The sequence below is a fragment of the Sturnira hondurensis genome, unplaced genomic scaffold, assembly GCF_014824575.4.
Source record: "Sturnira hondurensis isolate 20B ecotype Veracruz unplaced genomic scaffold, ASM1482457v3 Scaffold0004622, whole genome shotgun sequence".
NCBI classification, from domain to species: Eukaryota; Metazoa; Chordata; class Mammalia; order Chiroptera; family Phyllostomidae; genus Sturnira; species Sturnira hondurensis.
This window is the reverse complement of record NW_028077253.1, coordinates 1,815,896-1,838,447: the sequence shown is the minus strand read 5'-3', so window position 1 is coordinate 1,838,447 and position 22,552 is coordinate 1,815,896. Positions and strand designations below refer to the sequence as shown.

Sequence of the window (22,552 nt, the reverse complement as noted above, 5' to 3'; positions counted from 1 at the left end):
TTTGAGTCTGATATCCACATTGGAGGAGATCTCTTTTCCCATATATTACAGTACTGTCTTATACCATTATCTTCCATCTTTGACCACAAGATTCTTGACTGAGATATGTGACTAGAGCTTAGTAGATGCTCAAATATATGTATTGATTAAATGAATGAATGGCCATTCATTTGGGTATCACATGACTTATATGTTATAGCCAGTGTAGAGATTTTCTCAAGGCCTGGGCCATTTCCTAGGGGAGAAGGCTTTGGTGGTACATACTCCATGCTGCCTAGATGGATTCTGCAAGGACTTGTTAGTAGCTATGAGGATGGAGTTTAGTGAGGCTCATTTAGAATAGTCTTGAATTGTATTTTCCCACTGTGACTCAAGGGAAGGTCCTAGAGTCCCTGTGAACTCCTCTGGAAAAATGGTTTTCAGAGTTGAGCACTAATGACCAGATTTGGAGGGCTTGTTCAAATACAGATTTCTGGGCCCCACCTCCTGAGTTTTTCATTCAGAAGGTCTAAAATAGGCCCTGAGAATTTACATTTATAGAAAAATCTCAGGTAATGCTGTGGCAGATTCAAGGACCACACTTTGAGGAACTCTTTCTAGGATAGGATATAGGCATCTAGAAGTCTCAAAGACATCAAAGAACTGCAGTTAGCAGCCAGGTAATTGACCAGAGCACCACAAAACTTAAACAGTGTAGTTTCAGCTCCATGATGATTGGTCTTTACATGACGGGGCATGTGCTCTCAATAAAATAACTTAAATCCACACTTCCATCCAAAAGGGGATAGATTCTTGCCTAGAGGAATATACACAGCAACTATAGCAAGTTGCTTGAGTGAACCTCAGGAATCGGTGCTATGGCCTAAGTCAGTTTTCTATGTCTTTATGTCATCTGGATGGATGTATAGCATTTAAACGAATAACTCTCAGATAAAAAGAAGTTGTTCACATGCATATTATCCTGGGAGAAAAAGTGGCTAAACAGACCCTTGTGAGCAGCTGCATCAGCATCCTCAAATCAATGAGACACTTGATTGATATCTAATTCCTCTTCCCACAGTCTACATCAGTGCAATAATGGACTAGACATGTATTTACCACCAGAAGCAAGCTCTGGATTTGAAAGTTATCAGACTGCAAGCACTGTGCCAGATACTACAATAAATTCAGTAATGTGTTCTGACTCAAAATCATGGATTCTAAGGTGTCTTCCTTTTTCCAAACTACCAGCTGAAGATGAAGCTTGGGCAACATCTCTTAGATTTTTAAAAAATACCTGTAAGAACATATACCGACTAGTCTGTATGAGCTTCCTGTGACTGGAGAAACTTTTAAAAAAATGACATTTTAGAACCATAGATCACCATTAAAGGGTAGGTGATCTTTTAAAGTCAACTTAACTTTATAAACAGCGTGAAAATAGTTAGTCATAATTTGCAACAGCATGGATGGGCCTAGAGGGTGTTATGCTAAGTGAAATAAGCCAGGCAAAGAAAAGCAAATGCCATATGATATCACGTATGTGTAAAATCTAAAAAAATAATGAACAAACAAAATATGAACAGACTTATATATAGATACAGAAAATAGACTGATGGATGCCAGAGATGAGGGAGGTTGGGGGTAAAAATGGTGAAGGTCTTAAGAACTACTAATTGGTTATAAAACAATCATGGGGACGTAGAGTAAAGCATAGAGAATTTACTCAAAAATATTAGAATAAGTATGTATGATGCCAGATGGGTACTAGGATTATTGGGGGATCACATTGTAAATTATATGAGTGTCTAACTGCTGTGCTGTACACCTGAAACTAAAACAAAATAATGTTGAATATCAACTGTAATTGGACAATTAAATAAATTAAAAATAAATATATAGTCATATTAGGGTGCTATTGAGTATATTTCTTGTTCTGAACTTTATTCTCTAAGTAGTTTTTTCTCTAATTTAAACCCTTAACTAAATTCTATTCACTGCAGAGATGGAAAACAGCTGATGTATATATTCTTTGTAATAACTTTCATAAACTCAAATATAGTCATTGATTCACTCTTCCCATGACTTTCAAGAGATTCTGACTGCTAGGCTTCACACACACACACACACACACACACACACACACACACACACACAATGAACAACAGGAGTGATGCCAGTAAAATGGCCAAATAAGACATCCTTTGCCTGTGTCCTCTCAGCCATGGTCCAGAGCCAGTCTTGCCCGCCCAGGGTCTTATCTAGTGACCAGGCAGGACCCCTTTGAGGGACCTGGTTGTAACCATACCCATTCATACACCAGGTAGTAATAGGCCTGCTGACCAAGAAGTAAACTGTGGGCCCTGAAGTACGCACTTGTCCAAGTGATAGTCTACTGAACAGGTACTAGAAGCAGTCACACTCACCCAGTCAGGATCCTTGTCTACCTGAACCCCTTGTAACAAGCCTGCCAACCATGGACCTTACTACAGACCCAGAAACAGCCTTAAAACTAGCTCCAACCCAGCATGACTGCAATTATAGAGGTAATCCTACTGGGTTCGGAAACAGAAGAAGTTAACCTGGGGCACAGACACCCATGCAAAGATACATGGATAAAAAAGAATCAGGAAAATATGACACCATCAAAGGAAAATAATAAAGTTCCAGTAAACATGCCCAAAGAAATGGAGATCTACAATTTTCCTGAGAAAGCATTCAAAATAATCACCTTAAAGAAACCTAATGAAATGCAAAAAGAAAAAACCCAGATAGACAATTTAACAAAATCAGAAAAAAAACAATGCATGAATAAAATAAGTAGTTTAATACGGAAATAGAAACAATTGAAAAGAACTAAGGGGAAATACTAGAGCTGAAAAATATGACAGAACTAAAAAAAATTTCAATAGATAGCTTCAAAAACAAACATGGTCATGCAGAAGAAAAAAACAGAACTTGAAAACAAAACATTTTAAATTAGATGGAGTAGCACAAATGTTTTTTGAAATAAAGAAAGCCTATGTGAATTATGGACACCATCAAGTGAACCAACTTCACATTATGGAAGTTAAAGAAAAAGGAGAAAAAAAGTGGCAGAGGGCTTATTTAAAGAAATAACAACTGAAAACTCCCTAAATCTTGGGACAGAGGTGGACATCCAGGTACAGGAAGCTCAAAGGACCTGAAGCAAGATCAAATCAAATATGATTACTCTGAGACACATTATAATCAAAATGCTAAATGTCACCCTCTCCAGTTACATCCATGCTGTCACAAAGGGTAGGAGTTCCTTCTTTGACTGAGGGAATGAGGGGTGGGGGTCATGGGAGAGCAATGAGGGGGACATTGGGACAACTATAACTGAACAACAATAAAAGAACTGGAAAAAATGCTAAATGTCAAAGACAGATAGAATTTTTGAAGGCAGCTAGACAAAAATGACTCATCACATGTAAAGGAACTCTCATAAGGCTGTCAGTGAATTTCTCTGTAAAAATCTTGCATACCAGAAGAAAATGGGATGAAATACACAAAGTGATAAAAGAAAAAATTCAAACCAAGAATACTATACTCAGAAAAAGTGTTCTTCAGAAATAAGCAAGAGATAAAGACATTCCCAGACCAATAAAAGTTCAGGGAGTTCATGAGCACTAGATCTGCCTTACAGGAAATGCTAAAGGAAGTTCTTCAAGTTAAAGTGAAAGGACACTAAGTAAACAGCATGAAAACATATAAAACATTAATATAAAACTCTATGATAAAAGTCAATGTATGGTAAAATTCAGAGTAGCTTAGTATGGTAATGATGGTGTATAAATCCTTTTTATCTATAGTATAAAAGCTAAAAAAATAATAATATTAAAATAACTAGCTACAATAATTTATTTTAATGAATACACAATATAAAAAGATGTAAACTATGAGAACAATGGCATCAAGTGTGTGGGGAGGAAAGTAAAAGTGCAGGATTTTTGTATGCAGTTGAAGGTAAGTTGACCCAATGAAGCAATGGGTCCAGTAGAATTTTCTCCTTCAATCGACTGAATTAACTACTGCATTTTTATAAAAATATATTTGAGGGAAAAAAGATGTTTAGACTCTAAAAAGCTAGAAAATAAAAGAGTTTAAAATATCATTAGTAAGAAATCTTGATGAGCAAAGGGATACATGGAACTGTGTATCAGGAATGAAAAAGTGATTTTGAAAAATGATAGATACTTTTCTCTTTGACAAATGAGAGGATATTAGTCAATGCTCTTTAGATGGCTTAAAAACCAAAAGATCCATAAATTATTTCTTTATTAAATTATTTATTTATTTATTTTTAGAGAGAGGGGAAAGGAGGAAGAAAGAGAGGGAGAGAAACATCTATTTGTGGTTGCCTCTCGCATGTCCCCTACTGGGAACCTGGCCCACGATCCAGGCCTGTGCGCTGATGGGAAATCAATCCAGCAACCCTTGGGTTCACAGGCCAGCACTCAATCCACTGAGCTACACCAGCCAGGGCGGATGCATGGATCTTTTTAGAAAAACACAGCTTTTAAGAAAATGTAGATTTAAGGCTCTCTTCTCAATATGCAAGGGGTAGCTCTATTGGATGTGAGCTAGGAAAGAGATTTAATGACAACATAAATGTCTTGAGATTGACACTTGGGTCTTTGGGAGATTTTCACCTTTAAACGTTTATGAAATAATTGAGAGATGATATTGGTAGCTTAATACTTACATTTTATGACTATTGAATGTCATTGTTTTAGTAAATTTTACCTTTCACTTTGTTTCTGCCATGTGATGTCTGATGATTATTTCCCACAGTAAAGCTGCTTTAGTTTTGCAGTTTGAAATTTTTGCATTATTCTAGCTTACATGTTTTTTTTTTCTTTCTCATTTTTGTAATTTATTTACGGGGAATGCTTCAGGAACAAGCAATGCTTTGGTACATGTTTTGTTATTTGGCACTTTTCTGAACTATTGAAATCCATTGGGTCTCCAACACTGAAATGTGGCACTCACTTAAATATTATTGGTGCAATATACTGAAGGAAAAAAAGCAGCCGAGCTCTCAAATCTTGCCCGCCATTATTTTTCTTAAACTCATTTGATGCTATGTTTCCTGATCTATAAAATGGCACCTTTCTAAAGGAGATATATAGGATTAAACGAGTCCCCATCATATAGCAAATTTCTTGGCACAGGGTAGGTGTTCAGTAGACACTAATTTCCTGAAGAGGTCAGTGGGCAGCATAGATGTTAGAGGTCCTAGGAGGATGTAGAGTTAGCAAAGTGATATATGTATATATAGGGGACACAGGGTTTGTGATAAGAAAACAGTGGTTTCCTCCCACTTAACAGCCTACAGCGGGGCACGTTGTATACCCAAAACAACTATAGGTCTCACCTTCTGAAACTCAAGCACACATTTTGGATTGTTCACATATATGCAAATGATCTGATCATCAGTACCTAAAAACAGAAACAAAGCCCTACAGGGTTTCTAAATTATTTTCAGAAATATTGTGTTTCAGTAATGCACATGAGGATAGTAATGGAAGATTACTGAGATAATGAATGGTAACCTTATAATTGAAAATGAAAGAAAAATCAACTCTGTGACCTAAGACTGCATAGATACCAATTTGTTTCAGACACTTGAAATGGAACAGCTGTTTACATTTTCCAAGGGTTGGGGGGTGAAGATTATAAAAAATTGCCCTGACTCATTTTGTCTAATACCTGTAATAACTCCCAAAGTAAAAACTACAGATCTCTTTCTTTATCTTGAAACTAGGAATTGTATTAGCATTTACAGTGTTCTTATGAGCTTATTCTGCTATCATTATAACTTATCATGCTCTTTATACTGCATAGTCAGAGGTATACAAACAAAAATGAAACCAAAACAGTTTGCACTCTAAGAAAAACAAACATAAAATGGAATCACTTGTCTTGCACTAGAACCTTCTCCCAAAATGAAGTCTTAAGCCTGTTCTTACAAGTTACATCCTAATGAAAACTGATGCAGTACCTTACTGACATCTACCAATATAATCATGATGTAAGCATTGTTGCTTGCTGTTTTCTTCTATTAACATACAACCTATAAGTTTAAAGCCTTGTTTTTCTTTAAATAGCAATTATATCTTTTATTTATAGAGTCAGTTCTAAAATCTAGATACCTTTGCAAACTTTTGGAAGTAATAATTCTTTTCTTCATGACTTTGTCTTTGAGCTTTCCTTTCACAGAAGTAGAGAGAGTTATGGAATCCTGAATTCACAATATCCTACAAGTGGTAAGCATTCACAGGTAAGCACTCATTACTCAAAGTGAAAAGAGCTATAATGTCAATGTGTCTGTAGAGTCATTTTAGTATCAATGAAGGAGAAAATAACCAGGCCTTGAAATCATGAGGGAAATCTTTATAAGTTACAGGGAAAACATGAACTGTGTATAAGAAACAGAAAGAGAAGGGAGGAAGAAGAAACAGAAAGAAGGGAAGAAAGGATTAGAGTTATACAAACTGTTAGCTTACAGTGCCAGGGAAGCCCTAGGCAGAAGCATGGAGAAGCAAAGGGGTGTGGTGTTAGGATAACTATGTTTTTATTTGTAATTATTCCAACAAAAAAGATGAGATCTTGTGTTAGTATTACTTCTGCTCTGGAGACAGTAGGTTATCTTTATCAGGACAGTTGGCCAGCATTTAATTAGAATAAGGCAACACTCCAGAGGCAGCCATCATAAGTACTTCAACTATCTTTATTTCTGAATCAAAAGTAGATGCCTCATTAATTAGCAAAATGGATGTTAGAAATCAAGTTTCATTGCTAAAATTAGTGGCTTTTTACTAAGTCTAACGGATCTTGGAAATGGAATCTCCGTTGTGAAATCAGTGCTATTCAAGACATGGATTACTTAACATAATTTAGAGGCACATCCACCATTACAAGAGTGCAGTGGGGCCAGTGGCCTTCCCACTTAGGGAAATTGTTCCAGGCTTGATTTTGTGGCCCAGGACAGGCACCCCATGATGTTCCACAGTGGCATGTTGATTATTTTGAATTAAAGTTACTTGAGAAATTGCCAGTTCAAGAACACTCTGATCTCTGTCCCTCTAAAAGCAGGAGATAAATCTCCCACGTGAAAGATACCCTCCCCACACCTGGAAGACACCACTTATTGCTGGAGTGACTCAGCAGAGAGCCCAAGAATCTGCATAAACAAAACCTTGTTGCCTCATTTCTAATTTACTACTTTGTTTAAATTTCTCAATAGTGAATACCAAAATTTAACTTTAATTCCTTTCTAATAAGCACTAACTTTTTTCTCCTAAAAATTTGTCACAAACTTGTTTGCCTAAAATGTATAAAAGATACCTGGTTTGATCATTTCTTTGAGTCTCAATTCATGATCTGAGAATCATATTATGATCCTTCCAATTCAGATATATCCCACTGTTTTTTTCTATTGTTAATCTAGTCTTGTGTTAATTTTATTATCTTATTATTAATTTAGCCATAAGAACTAAAGAAGGATGGGAGATTCATGGCCTGTGTCCCGATGGAGAATATCCTTGGATGTCATTAAATAGTTAGCCTAATCCTCCCACTGGAATATCATATTTTTTCAAGGAAAACTGTCCTGTAATGATTTTTTGGAGGGAACATGATGGAGAGAATATCTTCAAGTTTACAGGATGGTTTACACACCGGCTTGTTAATAAATGCAAATATATGCAACAGAATTTGTCCAAATTCTCTTTTATTATATTATGGTATCAAGGTGGTGGGGGAGTAGCTAATCTTCTCCCACCCTTAACCATTATCGTTGCCTCATTTACCCAAAGGACCTGAAAGTTATGCACGATGCCTTGTCTTGGGTCAGTTCTCAATAGCTGTGCTTGTGTAAAGGCCAGTATATGCCCCTCAATGGAGTTCTTCACGGTCAGATTCCATGGGGGTGGCAAGTTGCAAATATAAGTTGGGTCAACATAGAGGCACACTTTCTTTCCCCAAAGAATCACAGTAAATTTGCACTGAGAGAGAGAAGTCTGCCCAGTGTAGTGGGTACAATGAAGGGCTGGAGAATGAAGGCCAAGAGGTAGTGTAGGAAACTTGGACAAGGCAGTTGCAATGAAAGGGAGGGCAGAGTCTATTTTTAAGAGGTCAAATTAACGGGCCTTGGTAACTAATTGGAACTGGCAAATGAGGAGAAAGTGAAGCAAATGAGGTAGAGGATGCTCCAAAAAAATAAGATGTAAAAAGACAGGATGAAAAAAATAAGTGCGGAGGATGACTTAAAAGCTGAGTTTGGCTATCTCCAGATCTTTGGGACTTATATGGTGGAAGTAGACAATAAGTTATAGAAGAAAAAATCGAAACAAGAGAATTCAGAAAAGGACGTTAAGATTTAGGAGTTATTTATGTATACAGGCAGTTGAAGATAAGGTTGTAAGTATAATCCAAAATGAAGGTGTTGCCAAATTAGAAGTGCTAAGGCCTGAGTCCAGGGGCAACAATGAAATGTAAACTTACGTAGGGGGGCAGGAAATGATGTGAGCAAACCCAGAGAGCAAAGCAGTATTATGTTCTATCTTGGAAAAAGCAAATCCTTCTGATATAGAACTGATAGAGTTAGGTAATGTTTATTGTAATAGCCTACAAGGAACTGGCTGAATGTATCTCTGATGCCAAATATTCCCTCCCCTAGTCTGATACAATGGATGAAATTGTTAAGATTTGGAGTTCTTTAGACCTGGGTTTAACTTTTGTCTTTCTAGTTGTGTGATCTTTTGAGTATCAATAACATAGTCAACACTGCATTTGTTATTTGATAAATATTCAATAAATGGTCAGTGGATCTGTTATAATTATATCACCATAGTAAGACATTATCTCAAAACATTAGCTAAACTTTCTTTTCCTATTTTTCTTCACACTCTTTGCCTTTCTTTACTACCAAAATTATTTTATGTATTCCCATTACAGGGGAGGTAAAAAGGGTAACCAAGGTAAAGCAGACATTGCTTAGCTTTGACTTTCAATTTACATTTTTTAAAAAGTTAGGTTGAGAATATAAAAAGCCTGGGGTCTCTTCTTAACACTTATCTTTTCTTCAGAAGATTAGAGGACTTTAGGGAAAGCCAGGAAAAATGGGAATTTGATAATGTCAGGAAAATCACTGGAAGATTATATAATGATTTGACCAAGACAGCATGTGTGGAAGGATCCAAGGGGATGTGACTAAGGTTTATAGGTATCTAAACCATCAGAATCTTCCATCATTTAGAACATAACAAATAAAAACTGCTGGAAATTGATAGTTTAGGTAACAGCATTCATGTCATTCAGAACACAAAATAAAACATTCAAAATAGGGTTCATAGATCAAGTGAGAGTGGTTTAGGTCACCTGCTCTTTCAAGTATCTTCTGTTGTGCTAGTTGTGCAAACAATAGCCACTCTTTAGATTATAATGAACATCCAAATTTATAAAAGGTTAAAAATGATATGGACTTGAGACTTCTGATCAAGATGGTGGCATAGGCAGACATGGCTCACCTCGTCTCACAACCACATCAAAATGACAAATAAAATACAGAACAACCATCACTCAGAACCATCAGAAATCGAGTTGAATAGAAGTCTAACAACTATAAAATTAAAGAAACCACATCCATCCAGACTGGTAGGAGGAATGCCGATGTGGAATGGGCTGGTCCCTCACTCACATGCAGTGGATAAAACCTCGGGACAGATATGTCAGGAGCAAGGAGTCTCAGCCCCACACCAAGGCTCCCAGCCCAGAGTTCCAGTGCCAGAAAGATTAAGTCCCCACAACTTCTGGCTGCAAAAACCAGTGGGGAATGAGACAGTGGAAGAAATTTCTGGAGCCCCAAGCAGTTCCTCTTAAAGAACACATGCACAGACTCACCTATTCAGACTCACTCCCTCTGAGCTCCAGTGCCAGAGTAGCAGCTTGAAAGGTGCCAGTGGTGTACAAGAAAAAACTGAAGTGTCTGGCTTCCAGGTGAGCAGAGGCCATTGTCCATTTTCTAAACACTCCACCCACAGAACTGGCAAGCAGGTGCTGAATCTGAGACTCCATCAACCTGGCTAACACTGTTTGACACACATCGGAAATCCCCAGAGAGTCCACCACACCCAACTTATAGGCCCACCCAAGCTGCTTTTCCATATGAATGGCTGGTCTTGGCTTCTGCTTTACAACTTCCTAAATCCTCTCAAACAAGCAACAGCTGGCCTCAGTGAGCCCCAGGCCCGGCACTAGCAGCAGCCAGCCTAGATTCACAACTTGGCTTCACCTGGGAATCTCCAAGCCCAGCACAAGTAGCAGCCATCTCAGATTGATTTATAGCTTAGGCATGGTGGCCCCAGGTAAAACACATGTGAAGGCCGACCTTGGTCTGCACCACCTAGGAAATCCCAAGCCAGCACACACAGTGGACAGTTATAGACCACATCACAGCACCACTACCCTGCTCCTGTATGGTTGATCCTCCACTGAGAGTGGAGGTTGGTGGTCAGTGGTCACACAGGCAGACCTTGCAGGTGACCGGCCTAGGTAAATCCCTCCTATTGATTTGCCAATATCAAACAAGGCTCAACTACAATAGAAGGGTGTATTCAGCCCACATGAAGGGCACACCTCCAGTACCCAGCCTGGGTGATAGGGGAGGCTGTGCTCCTGGACTTTACAGGACACTTACTACATTAGGGTACACTACCAAGATAGGGAGTCAAAGCAAGTCTACCTAATACATAAAAACAAACACAGGGAGGTTGCCAAAATGAGGAGACAAAGAAACATGGTCCAAATAAAAGAACAGATCAAACTCCAGAAAAATAGCTAAATAAAATGGTGTTAAGCAATCTATCAGATACAGAGTTCAAAACACTAGTTATAAGGATGCTTGAGGAACTTAGTGAGGACCTCAGCAGCATAAAAATGATTCAGTTAGAAACAAAGGATTCCCTAATTTAGATAAAGAACAATTTACAGCAAAACAACAGTAGAATGGATGAAGCCAAAAACCAAATCAATGATTTGGAACATGAGGAGGCAAAAACCAACCAATCAGAACAACAAGAAAATAAAAAGAATCTAAAAAAAATGAAGCTAGTGTAAGCAGCCTCTGGGACAACTTCAAGCATTCCAATATTTGCATCAGAGAGGTGCCAGAAGGAGAAGAGAAAGAGCAAGACATTAGAAATCTATTTGAAAAAATAATGAAAGAAAACTTCCCTAATTTGGTAAAGAAAATAGACATGCAAGTCCAGAAGGCATAGAAGGTCCCCAAATAAGATGGTTGCAAAGAGGCCCACTCCAAGACACATCATAATTAAAAGGCCAAAGGTTAAAGATAAAGAGAGAATCTTAAAAGCAGCAAGAGAAAAGAAGTTAGTTACCTACAGGGAAGTTCCCATAAGACTGTCAGCTGATTTCTCAAAAGAAACTCTGCAGGCTGGAAGGGACTGGTAAGAAGTATTCAAAGTCATGAAAAGCAGAGACCTACAACCAAGATTTCTCTACCTAGCAAAGCCATTATTTAGAATTGAAGGGCAGATAAAAAGCTTCTCAGACAAGAAAAATAAAAGAGTTCATTATCACCAAATCATTATCAAATGAAATGTTTAAGGGAATTATTTAAGAAAAAGGAGATCAAAACTATGAACAATAAAATGGCAATAAATATGTATTTATCAACAATTGAGTCTAAAAAACAAACAAGGAAACAAGAAGAAAAGAGACAGAATCATAGATACGGAGAGTGTTTTTTTTTTAAGATTTTATTTATTTTTAGAGAGAGGGAAACTGAAGGAGAAAGAGAGAGAAATATCAATGTGTGGTTGCCTCTCACACACCCCCTACTAGGGACCTGGCCTGCAACCCAGGCATGTGCCCTGACTAGGAATCAAACCAACGACCCTTTGGTTTGCAGCCCGTGCTCAATCCACTGAGCTACATCAGCTACACGGAGAGCGTTTTGATGGTTGCCAGATGGAAGGGGGTGTGGGAGAATGGGTGAAGAGGTGAGGGAATTGAGTAGCACAAATAGGAAGTTACAGAATAGTCCTGGGGATGTAAGATACAGTATAGCAGCCAAAGAACCTGTACTCATGACTCATGGAGATGAACAATGGTGTGGGGATTGCCTGAGGGAGTGGGGAGTACTGGGTGGAGAGGGGCAAAGGGGAAAAAGTCAGGACAACTGTAATAACATAATCAATAAAATATAATTTAAGACTATGGACTCAGTGTTCACAGTAAGATAAAGGCTTTGGAAATTGCATATTTTCAAATCCCATCTTGGCTACGTACAGTAATACTTGTGTTATCCTCCTCAGTAAGACATTTAACTTCCAAAAACCTCACTTGCCTTATTGGTAAAATGGAGATGATAATTGATCTCAGAATCTTTTGAGGCTTAGCAAGAATGATTTTAAGAATTCCTAGCACATTGCTTGGTACCCATTCAACAACAGCTCTGACATTAACGGTTTTCTCATAATTCTTTCAAGCAGTGGCAAAAAGTTAATACTTTGTATGAATAGGCAAGAAAGTTAGGAACAAAGAACAAATAGGCAAATCAGCCCTTAAAATAAAAAAAAAAAAGTTTTGCTACAGCATAGACTTTACCATAATGGAAAGGGCAAGTTAAATAGAGAGGAGTATTAGGAATGTTGATTAAACTGCTTTCCTTCACAAATCTGACCATTTATAGTTCTACCTGTGGATTTATTCCAGAGGATCCTGGAAATGTGGTAGTGTGGGCAAATGCTTCATCCTCCTTTGTATCATTTAGTGCAAAACAGGTGGTCAGTGAAAAAAAAAAGTGTATAAATGTGATCAAGAAACCTTTATCATCTGCACTATTTATTGTCAATTTGCATATACTTTCCATATTACAAGTTTACCTTATATATGAATCACTCTCAAATGACCAAGAAGGAAAAAACTGAAGTCCTCTAATACGTGGTTTAAGGAGCCCAAGAATTTTCCTCTTTGATTATATGCATATTTATGACTGACCAGAGGCACATAACAATTACCATTTCTATGAAAATAATATTTACTTGTCCAGTTTGAGTCAAACTATTAGGTGTATAATCATGGAAACAATGTGCTTGCGCACTTTCCTATCTGTTGGTCCACGCTTGGAATGAAAATTAGCTTGTCTAAATATAGCTAAATAAACAGGATTGAAAGACTGCTGGATGAATTCTAAAATACTCAGTACAGTTTATTATAGCTGATCAGTTTAAACAAGGTACAAATTGAGATTCACTTCAAACTACTGGGCTAGGGAACACAATTAAAAGAGACACTCTTTACCTATACAAAAGTAAAGCTGGCCTTTCAGTGCTGATTACAAGGTGAGAGAAAATGAACACTGACGGCATTGCAATCAGCATTTGTAATTCGCAAGTGCTGTGTGGAATACAAGGCCGAAAAGGGTAGGTATTGCTTTACAATTTTCAGAGGAAAATACTTATTGGCTCCAAAGCATCACACATACAGTTTCATATAAAAAGTGAAGTTATAAACTGGACGTGGAAAGATTATAAGAGCTGCCGTCAGTGGTTATGTGGGTAATGACTCTTTCCCCTTAATGAGGCAAATAAGGATATTCAGAAAAACATGAGAAGAGGGAACTCTTCTTACCTCCATCCAGCTCCTCAGTCCCAAAATGATTCCTGTAGAATAGCATGATTTCTATTTTGTAACACTTGTAGATGGTCACCAAACAAACAAGCAGCAAAAGGATAGCACCAAGCCCTCCAGCAAGTTCAACTGTGTACATCAGCTCTAGAAAAAAAAACCCACAAGAGAGAATTAGACCATTTTCACGTTGAAAATCATAAATTCAACTTGACTTCACAGTTTTGTGGGTAAGACCAGATATGGGCAATGAATTGCCTCAACCCCTTCCCCTTTGGCAGGAAAATCTGACCTTTGGATAACTTTCTAGTTTTGTTTCCGTGGTAACCAGATGAGGTGGCATGTGGTAACTGTGTTGCTAAGCAACATTGCTTACAGTGAAAATGAACTTATATTGGTAGATTGTATTTGGACGGAGAGAATTATAAATACCTGTTTGGAAACTCTAACTTTTGGCTTGCCTGAGTGCAGTAACTCTCAGATACAAACATATCCCTTGTAGGAATTCTGCAAGGTATGCTTATAGTGTTGGCTCTGTTGCTATGAAACTTTTCAGCCAGGATGGCTTCTTAACTCACCCTGTGTGAATCTTTATCTTTCTCGCCCTGAGCTGACACCTGGGGACTGGGGCTGAGGGGAGATGATGAGTGACAAAGCACAGTTTCCGAAGGGCAGAGTGGACTGTTGCAGAGAGTGTTGGGTAGACCACGTAATCAATACTGTCTCGTGGCTCTTGCCAGGGGCGATGACTCTTGTCCTATACCTTTCTGAATAAAGTGGCGCCACAGTCTTGGAGGCTAAATGCTTACTCTGATTGATTAGAAGTAGTCCGCCCAGTGGAAGTTACACCAGACTGTTTTGGAAGTATTTTCCTCTCACTAAGCTACTTAAAATGTTATTTTTTTTCTTTGTTTCCCCCTTCACTAGGCATGTTACTACATTCTATCCGAAAAAGAGAGATTTTTCTGGCCACTCATAGTACACAAATTCTCTTATTCCTATTAAATATCTACATTACATCAGAACTTATCAGGCAATTTGGGAGATAAAATATCCACTTCTGCCCTGGCTGGTGTGGCTCAGTGGATTGAGCGTGGGCCTGGGAACCAAACAACCACGGTTCGATTCCCAGTCAGGGCACATGCCTGGGTTGCAGGCCAGTTCCCGGCAGGGGACACACAAGAGGCAACCATACATTGATATTTCTTTCCCTCTCTCCTTCCCTTCCCCTCTAAAGATAAATAAATAAAATTAAAAAAAATATCCACTTCTTTTTTGTCCTTTAGTATTCATGGACATTGGAACAAATTCAAGGCTTCTGTTATTTAAACATTAGGCTACATTGCACAGACTTTGAAACTCGCTTCACCTGACTGCCTGTGTCTGCAGGTTGTTCTTGATCATCATAGTCCAAAGGTTGTTATTGATGGGTAGTCACCTTGAAAAGTACCATTGTCCTCCATTGTCATTAAAGATAAATAATCCTGAAACAATGGTTCTACAATAATGGTATTTTGGGGTTTGTAATTTAGATTTCATCAGTGGGTTATCTAATTTTGTCACAGTCAAAATAGGCTTAGATTGAGAACATTCATATATGATTTTGTAGTGATGATTACTCTTGTGTTACAAGATCATTGCTGAGAGCTCGTAATGAATGGGGGTGACATCACCATGGGCACAGTGCAACATCAGCTGTAAACAAACTGAAAAGTGCAGCTATCACTTCCTCACAAGGATGTTGTGTGCGTGTGTGTGTGTGTGTTTGCATATGATGTTGCTTTTCTTGTGACCATGGGAAAAACTTCAGCCTAACTTCTCATTTCCTAGTCCTTCATTTCTAATTCAACAGTTTAATAAATAAACACATATAACTGCTGTTTAATCAAGTGTGTTTTTCTGTTATTGAAATTAAAAGGGACAGAGAAAAAAGTCTTAGAAAAAGTGATTGGATTTTATGTACTTAAGAAAGAAAAATGAAGTGAGCTATTAAATCTTTTAGAGTCTAAGTAAATTAAAATGAAGTATGAAAGGCTGAAAAGTACCTCCAGGAAATTTAATATTTTATAGTTATAAATATCAGACAGCTTTATCTGCTGACTTTTGTGAGGGACTACATAAAATAGTCCTACGAATGTACTAGAAATGGAATACAAAACGTTATTCAGCGCAATGTTTTCCCAATACTGTGTAAACAGAAAGGGTATAGATAGATACCCTTTGGGTAGATAATTCTGTGGGGTACACTGAGTCTTGCTCTCTCAGAATATGTGTTCAACACTATCACCCATAGAAACCTGCATAGAACTTACACCCATAGGCTAATTTATGCATTAGAAAAATCTGCTTTAAATTATAGTGAATATGATGGGAGTGATAAGCTGGACTATGCCTTCTTTTAAGATCCATTCTGTTTTCTAATTTAATACATTAAACACTTGCAATGTATCGCTAAAATGTCTTGTGGGAGAAAATAAATGGAAAAGTAATGGAGAACACCTAACTTCTGTTCCCAAACATCACTAGTGGTAGTGCTTAATGGTCTTACTATATTAAAACATTTGGGGTAGCTTCTAGTGAATTTTAATATGAATGTACCCTATCAGCACTAATTATACTCCTAAGTATTTTCTTTGGAAATATAAGCAGAGGTCCACAAGATGTGTACAAGAATGTTCAGAGTAGTCTTATTCAAAGTAGCCACAACTGGACACAACCCAAATGTTCCTTAACAGGAGACAGAGAACAAAGTGTTGTGTGTCCAAATGATAGAATATACTCCGCAGCACAAGCAATAAAAACTACTGATACACGTAGCATGTGTGAATCTCACAAAACGATGTTAGGTAAAGGAAGCCAAGCACAAAGTAATATTTTTTTATACAATTCTATTTGAACAAAGTCCAAGAGCAGGTCAAAATTAACCATAGTTATAGAAATCACTAAATGATTGTTTTGCAGATGGGTTATGGGAAAAATATATTGGAATGAAGCAAGAGGAAACTTTCTCAGGTGCAAGAAATATTCTGTGGGTTTTTTTGGGGGTGTAGATATACAAGGATATACATTTGTCAACACACAATACAGTGTACAGGTGATGTATTGCACAATTTGTGCACCTGAAACCTATATAATTTTGTTAACCAATAAATTCATTAAAAAGGAAATAACTCATTGAGCTGAACACAGGATCTATGCATTTTATTGTGTTGGCCAAAAAGTCTATTCATTCTTTTTCCATACGATGGCTCTAGTAGTGCTTAGCTGTCTTAAACTTCTCGAAAAAATTTTGTCAGATTGTATTGTGACATCTGCCATATCAGTGTGCATTTAAACAAATTTATCAAAATTGGTGAATTTGTGTGTGTCCATTGTAGTATTGAAGATGGAAGGAAATACACAACATTTTCAGCATATTGTGTTTTATTATATCAAGAAAGGTAAAAATGCAAAGGTAAGAAAAGATTTGTGCAGAAGGTGCTCTGAGCAAACATGTCAAAAGTGATTTGTGAAGTTTCTTGGTGCTACTGACCTTTGGGCCACATCATTCTTTGCTGTGGGGCTGTCTGATGCACTGGAAGACGTGTAGCAGCAGCCCTGGGCTCTACTCACTAGAAGCCGATAGCGGGAGATAGCTGACGTGCTCAACATATCCGTATCGACAGAGTTATTGGTGAAAATAGAAAATGTGTCTGTTGTTTTATGGGAAAAAAAGTAATGGACATTTTTGCCAACCCAGTATTTTATTAATTGTACTTCAATTCTTAAAAAAAATTTTTAAAGAGGCATTGTAAGCTCTAACCCAAGGCCTATGTGGGGAGATGCTGTAAAGAAAGATGGAAGTGGACAGCTGATCTGCAGGGAGTGGTTCTTCCTGGTGCCCCAAGCATGCCCTCAGATTATGGGTGCATCCCACTGGGCCTGGGCCTCTAGCATGCCTTACAAACCTATCTAGTGGAATAGATCTGGAAACAATCAACACCTATGCTCGAAACATAATCCTATTAATCTAATAAGCAGAGTTCTCATTTTCTTTGGGTGGTATTTATAATACTGGTCTCTATAAAGTTCTTAAAAAGTTTTAAAAATGGATATGTATAAGTTAGAGAAAAATTTTATAACGGTAATCCCTTTTATTTTCAGAGAAGTACTCGCACAGATGTGAATGGCTCCCATTTCTAGATGTCATGAACTACTCAAAAAGTTTTGTATACTATTTACTAGGCCAATCCATTATTACTGTCTGAAATGTAATGAGAAAAAGAGAGCAGGGTTGATGTGGCTAAGGCATTACAAAATGGTCTTGTGTCGCCTGCATACCTCCTTTAAGGTACAAACATGGAACGTTGTATATACCTAGAGTATGGGCAACAAGCAAGAATAAGTCTTCAGAGCCACATGATAGTCTTTTACTAATAAGAATACCAAAACCCAGTAAAGACAAATGGCATTTATGAGGAGCTAATGGATACTGAAATCCTGAGATTATCTCACTTTGTCCCCGATACTTCTGTAGAATTACATGCAGAAGCATGGTGGTCTTACAATGTCCTTGAAAGTCAGGAAAGAAATGTGTCTTTCTGCACAGTACACACAGCAGCGCTTGCTACTCGGTTACGGGATTTTTATGCAGGAGTAATTTATGTGTCTTCACATTATAAATGCCTGTAGGTTAAAATTTTTCCATTTGATTCAAGTTACTTGCATTGGTTTATAAAGCATGTACAAACTCTCCCAAAGAAAATGGTGTATTACATGTAGTTTCCACATTTCTTTTGTTCCAAGCTGAACACATTCATTAATGAGTGTTACCCTTTGTTGCTTATATATCACGCGAGGATGAATTTACAAGGAGTTAAACCCTGTTACTGTTAAAATAAATGATTGGGGCCCACATCTGTATTTTATCATTACATTGAACTGGAACTGCCTTATGACCAAAACACTAATTCAAAAGAATATCTTTACATTACAATATGAGCTGCAAATGTCATTTTTCCCTTTGAAATGGGATCTGCTTTTCAACTCAAGTTCAAGTTGCCTGGAGTAGCAGCATTTAAAAAATAAAGATTCCATTTCAGCACAAGTCAACATCAGAGGATGGAAAGAGAAAGTGCAGACCTTTTAAAATCTGTTTAGCTTTTGTGTCATTTTGTTAAAATGATAGACTTTGCTTCCTTTAAAGTACTAAGACTGAATACTGAAAATCGTAAAGCAAAATCACTGGGCAAAAACTATGGGAAACTGGCATTCAGTTAAACACAACAAGTGAACAAATGCCAAAGAGTTACATTTAAGGGCACCAGTAGTCATTTAGTTACACGCAATTAACAATAGTCCTTGGAAAGCTCCACTATGGGCTAAGGGAAAACACATTGATTATTGCTGCAGTAGTAGACTGCTTTTGGAATAAATTGCTTCAATTTGAAACTAGATTTGCTACAAGCATTTTGAGCAATGAATACAATTTTTTCTTATCAAGACAGCTGGACCAAGCAACCCTTTAAAGAAACAGCTAATTAAAATAAAGCACATGCCATCTCTTAGTATATTGGATTACACTGCAAATAATGAATGCATTTGGTGTACACTAATCTTGCTACAATTACCTAGTATAGTTTGGGGTTCTAATTTTTATTGGTCTATATCTGGTGTTATTATGTACAAACTTTTTCTGCTAGGTATCTTTGAACAGGTAAAGATGTTAACAAAGTTAAAGTTTATATGTATTTTTGAACTCGTCACTTGCTCATTTTGTATCTATCCTTCTCTCTCTCTTCATATATGTATGTGTGTGTATATTAATTTAAAGTATGACTGAAGATTTTAGGTGAAAATTGCTTCACTCATTGTATAAAGCCCTTTGAAATGTTCTGCACTGATTTATATGCAGTAAAATGAAAGTTTGTGGGGGGAAATGCATGATAGGCAGTATAATGATCCCAGTTTATTCATTAGCTTCACCAAGTACATTTCCTCTTCTTTCATTGTGTTACAAAGAGCTAAACTTTATAAGGATTTATCCATCCACATAAATTCATATGCATATTTATTTCTCTGGAGCAGTATAACTTATTTGTTCCTGGCAGGAGGATAATTATGCTCAACCTACAAAGATATTCAATTCAATTCCATAATACATCAATGCAATTTAGAAGCAGTTATAATTTTTTGGTAACACATTAAGAAGCTGAATTGCTATTCACATAATAGCAAGGAAATGTTTTAGAAAGGTAAAAACCAATATGTAAAGACAGCAGTTTTGCTCTTGAAAAAGTGCTTTTTGAAAAAAGACAGGTTTTTTTATTATTATTACCTAATAATAATAATAATAATGCTGACGAAATGAATGTCGCAGCTTGGTGTGGCAACATTTGGCAAAAGATTACATTCAAAGTAGCATATTTTGCCATTCTGTAAAGAAGTTTTCTGACAACGTACCAAATTAATTTTAACTTACTGTCAGCCGAAGATGCCAATATGCATCGTGTGTTACTACACAGAGGGTAGTCCTATCTTTTTATTTACCTATCTAAACAAAGAGAGATGAGACAAATGTGACAAATTGCTAATAACTGGTCAGTGTAGTTGGAGAGAATAGATGGAAATTTATTGGATGATTTTTGTGCAGTTTTTCTGTAATGTCTGCTGGTTTTTATTTCAAAATAAAAAGTTAAAAAACTAAAAGACAGGTCGTATGGCAAGATTACATTATTGCAAGCATTACTGTAATTAGAGTGTATTTTGGGTTGATTACTTTTGGATTGAAATTTTATGATTTACAGCTACTGTAATGCATTCTGTACAAAGCCTTCAGTTTGATTTTCCAAAAACATGCCCTAACCTTGGGATTTTCTTCAGTAATTGTTAGCTGGTCTACCTTGCTGATGGAAGAAAGTGTGAACCCCCTGCGTTGGCATTCAAAGTCCTTCACTCCTTTAATTGAAGCAGCTGATTAATCCCCAGCCAGAATCATCCCTCCAAATGTGAATTGAACTCGACATGTTTGCCCATTTGTGTGCAGACCTAGAACTTCTTTTTTTTTTTGTTTGTCAACGCTCTACCAATTCTGCAAGGCAAGGTTAAGATTTGAACTTTTGACACTTTTTCAACTGAAAGTGAATCATCTCCTTAGAATGTGTATTTTCTGTAGTTTTTTTTTTGTGACTTACCACATTGCATTATATAATTTGGTTGTGTTTGTGGTTTTTACATTATAAATATGTGCTGTACTTTGGAACCTCTGCTTTGGCTGTTCCCTATAATTGAAATGTTCCTCCTTAGATTTCTACATGTTTCCCTTTGCTTCTTCAAGTCTTTCCATTTGCTTTTCTTAATTTTTTCCTATATCATTTATCACTATGTACCATGGTATTTAATTTTCTTATTAATAAGTTTATTATTATTTATCATCTATCTCATCCCACTGGAACTTAAGTTTCATGAGGGCAGTTTTTATTTGTTCATATTTTTTATTTATCTATGTGCCTTGAAAACTCTCTGACACATAGTAGGTGTTCAGTGAGTACTTGCTGACTAAATGAATGACTGGATAATTAAGAACAAACTCAACTTTCTAAAAGTTGAAATGTTAGATTTTTGTACATCCCCACTCTAAAATTCCAAGAATATCTCTATAAGTCATGTTTTACAGCCACCCAGAAGGTTCAAACAACTGATGAGGTATAATTATTAATATGCAATCCATTACATTCCATAGAAAAATGGTCAACTTCATAATATTGATTTAGAAATGTTTTTTCATTCATAAGTCCACTGATACTATAGACATATATAGACTTACAGACTAGAAAAGTTTGTATTCAATTAGTATTTAGAAATAAATCACATATTGCTTTATATCTTTTATACTGCTATTCATTTTTCTTTTCATTCAGTCATTCAGTTTATTTTTGTGTAGTAAGTGCCTTACATATGTCAGGTGTGCTGCTTTAAGTCCTAGTGAAAACATGATAAATGAAATATAGTGGGAGGAAGGGTTTTCAGGAACAACTATAAAGGACACATGGACAAAACCAAGGGGGTATAGAAGCAAGGGAGGGAGTTGGATTTGGCTGGGGTAGGGGGGGAGTTGTGGGTGGTAAATGCAGACAACTGTAATTGAACAACAATGAAATCATTTTAAAAATAAACAAAAAAGAAATATGCTTCTTGCCTTCTTGTCTAATTGCAGAACTGGGCATGCAAGCAATTTTTAAAAACAAAATAAAAGCTACTATTTATTGTACACTTAGGTGTCACTCTGCCAGGCCTTTTATATGGGTGTAAGAAATGTTGTTTTTAAAGATTATATTTATTTACTTTTAGAGAGAGGGGAAATGAAAGAGAGAGGGAGAGAAATACCAAAGTGTGGCTGCCTCTTGTGTGTCTCCTACTGGGGACCTGGCCCACAAACCAGGCATGTACCCTGACTAGGAAATTGAAGCAGTGATCCTTTAGTACGCAGCCTGCACTCAGTCAACTGAGCTACACTAGCCAAAGTCTAGAAATGTTTTACTCTAAGTAGCATAACCATAGGTGAGCAACTTTTGGAGTGTTTGTGCGGACATGGGTTTCTGTTAGGGGATTTCACAGATGGGGATCAGACACTGCATGGCACAGTGCAGCACACTGTCTGCAAAGGTCCTTGGCAAGTAGTTTGGTATGGAGGACAAGGAAAGCAAATGCATGGCATGGTGGGTGATGGTAGGCAAATTCATACAGTGAGTTCTCAGCTAGAATACATTGTTTATCTTTTTTTCCTTTTCAAAGCAACTGGCATGTACCTTGTCAATAAATATTTGTCTGGAGGACTCATGATATCAATTAAGCCAGGTTCCCCAAATCAGGTCAGAAAAATAGGATGATGGTTCATTCTGTCCAGTGCAAAATC

The 22,552-nt window shown here is 37.0% G+C and overlaps 1 protein-coding gene across 1 annotated transcript in view; it reads right to left on the bottom strand.

The window, feature by feature from the left end:
- IL1RAPL1 (interleukin 1 receptor accessory protein like 1) overlaps positions 1-22,552 on the bottom strand; it is a 44,596-nt gene that overhangs the window by 4,199 nt on the left and 17,845 nt on the right. The window contains exon 3 of the mRNA XM_037045938.1: positions 13,663-13,806. Coding sequence (XP_036901833.1) covers positions 13,663-13,806 — 144 coding nt within the window. The remainder of the gene's footprint in view (positions 1-13,662; positions 13,807-22,552) is intronic.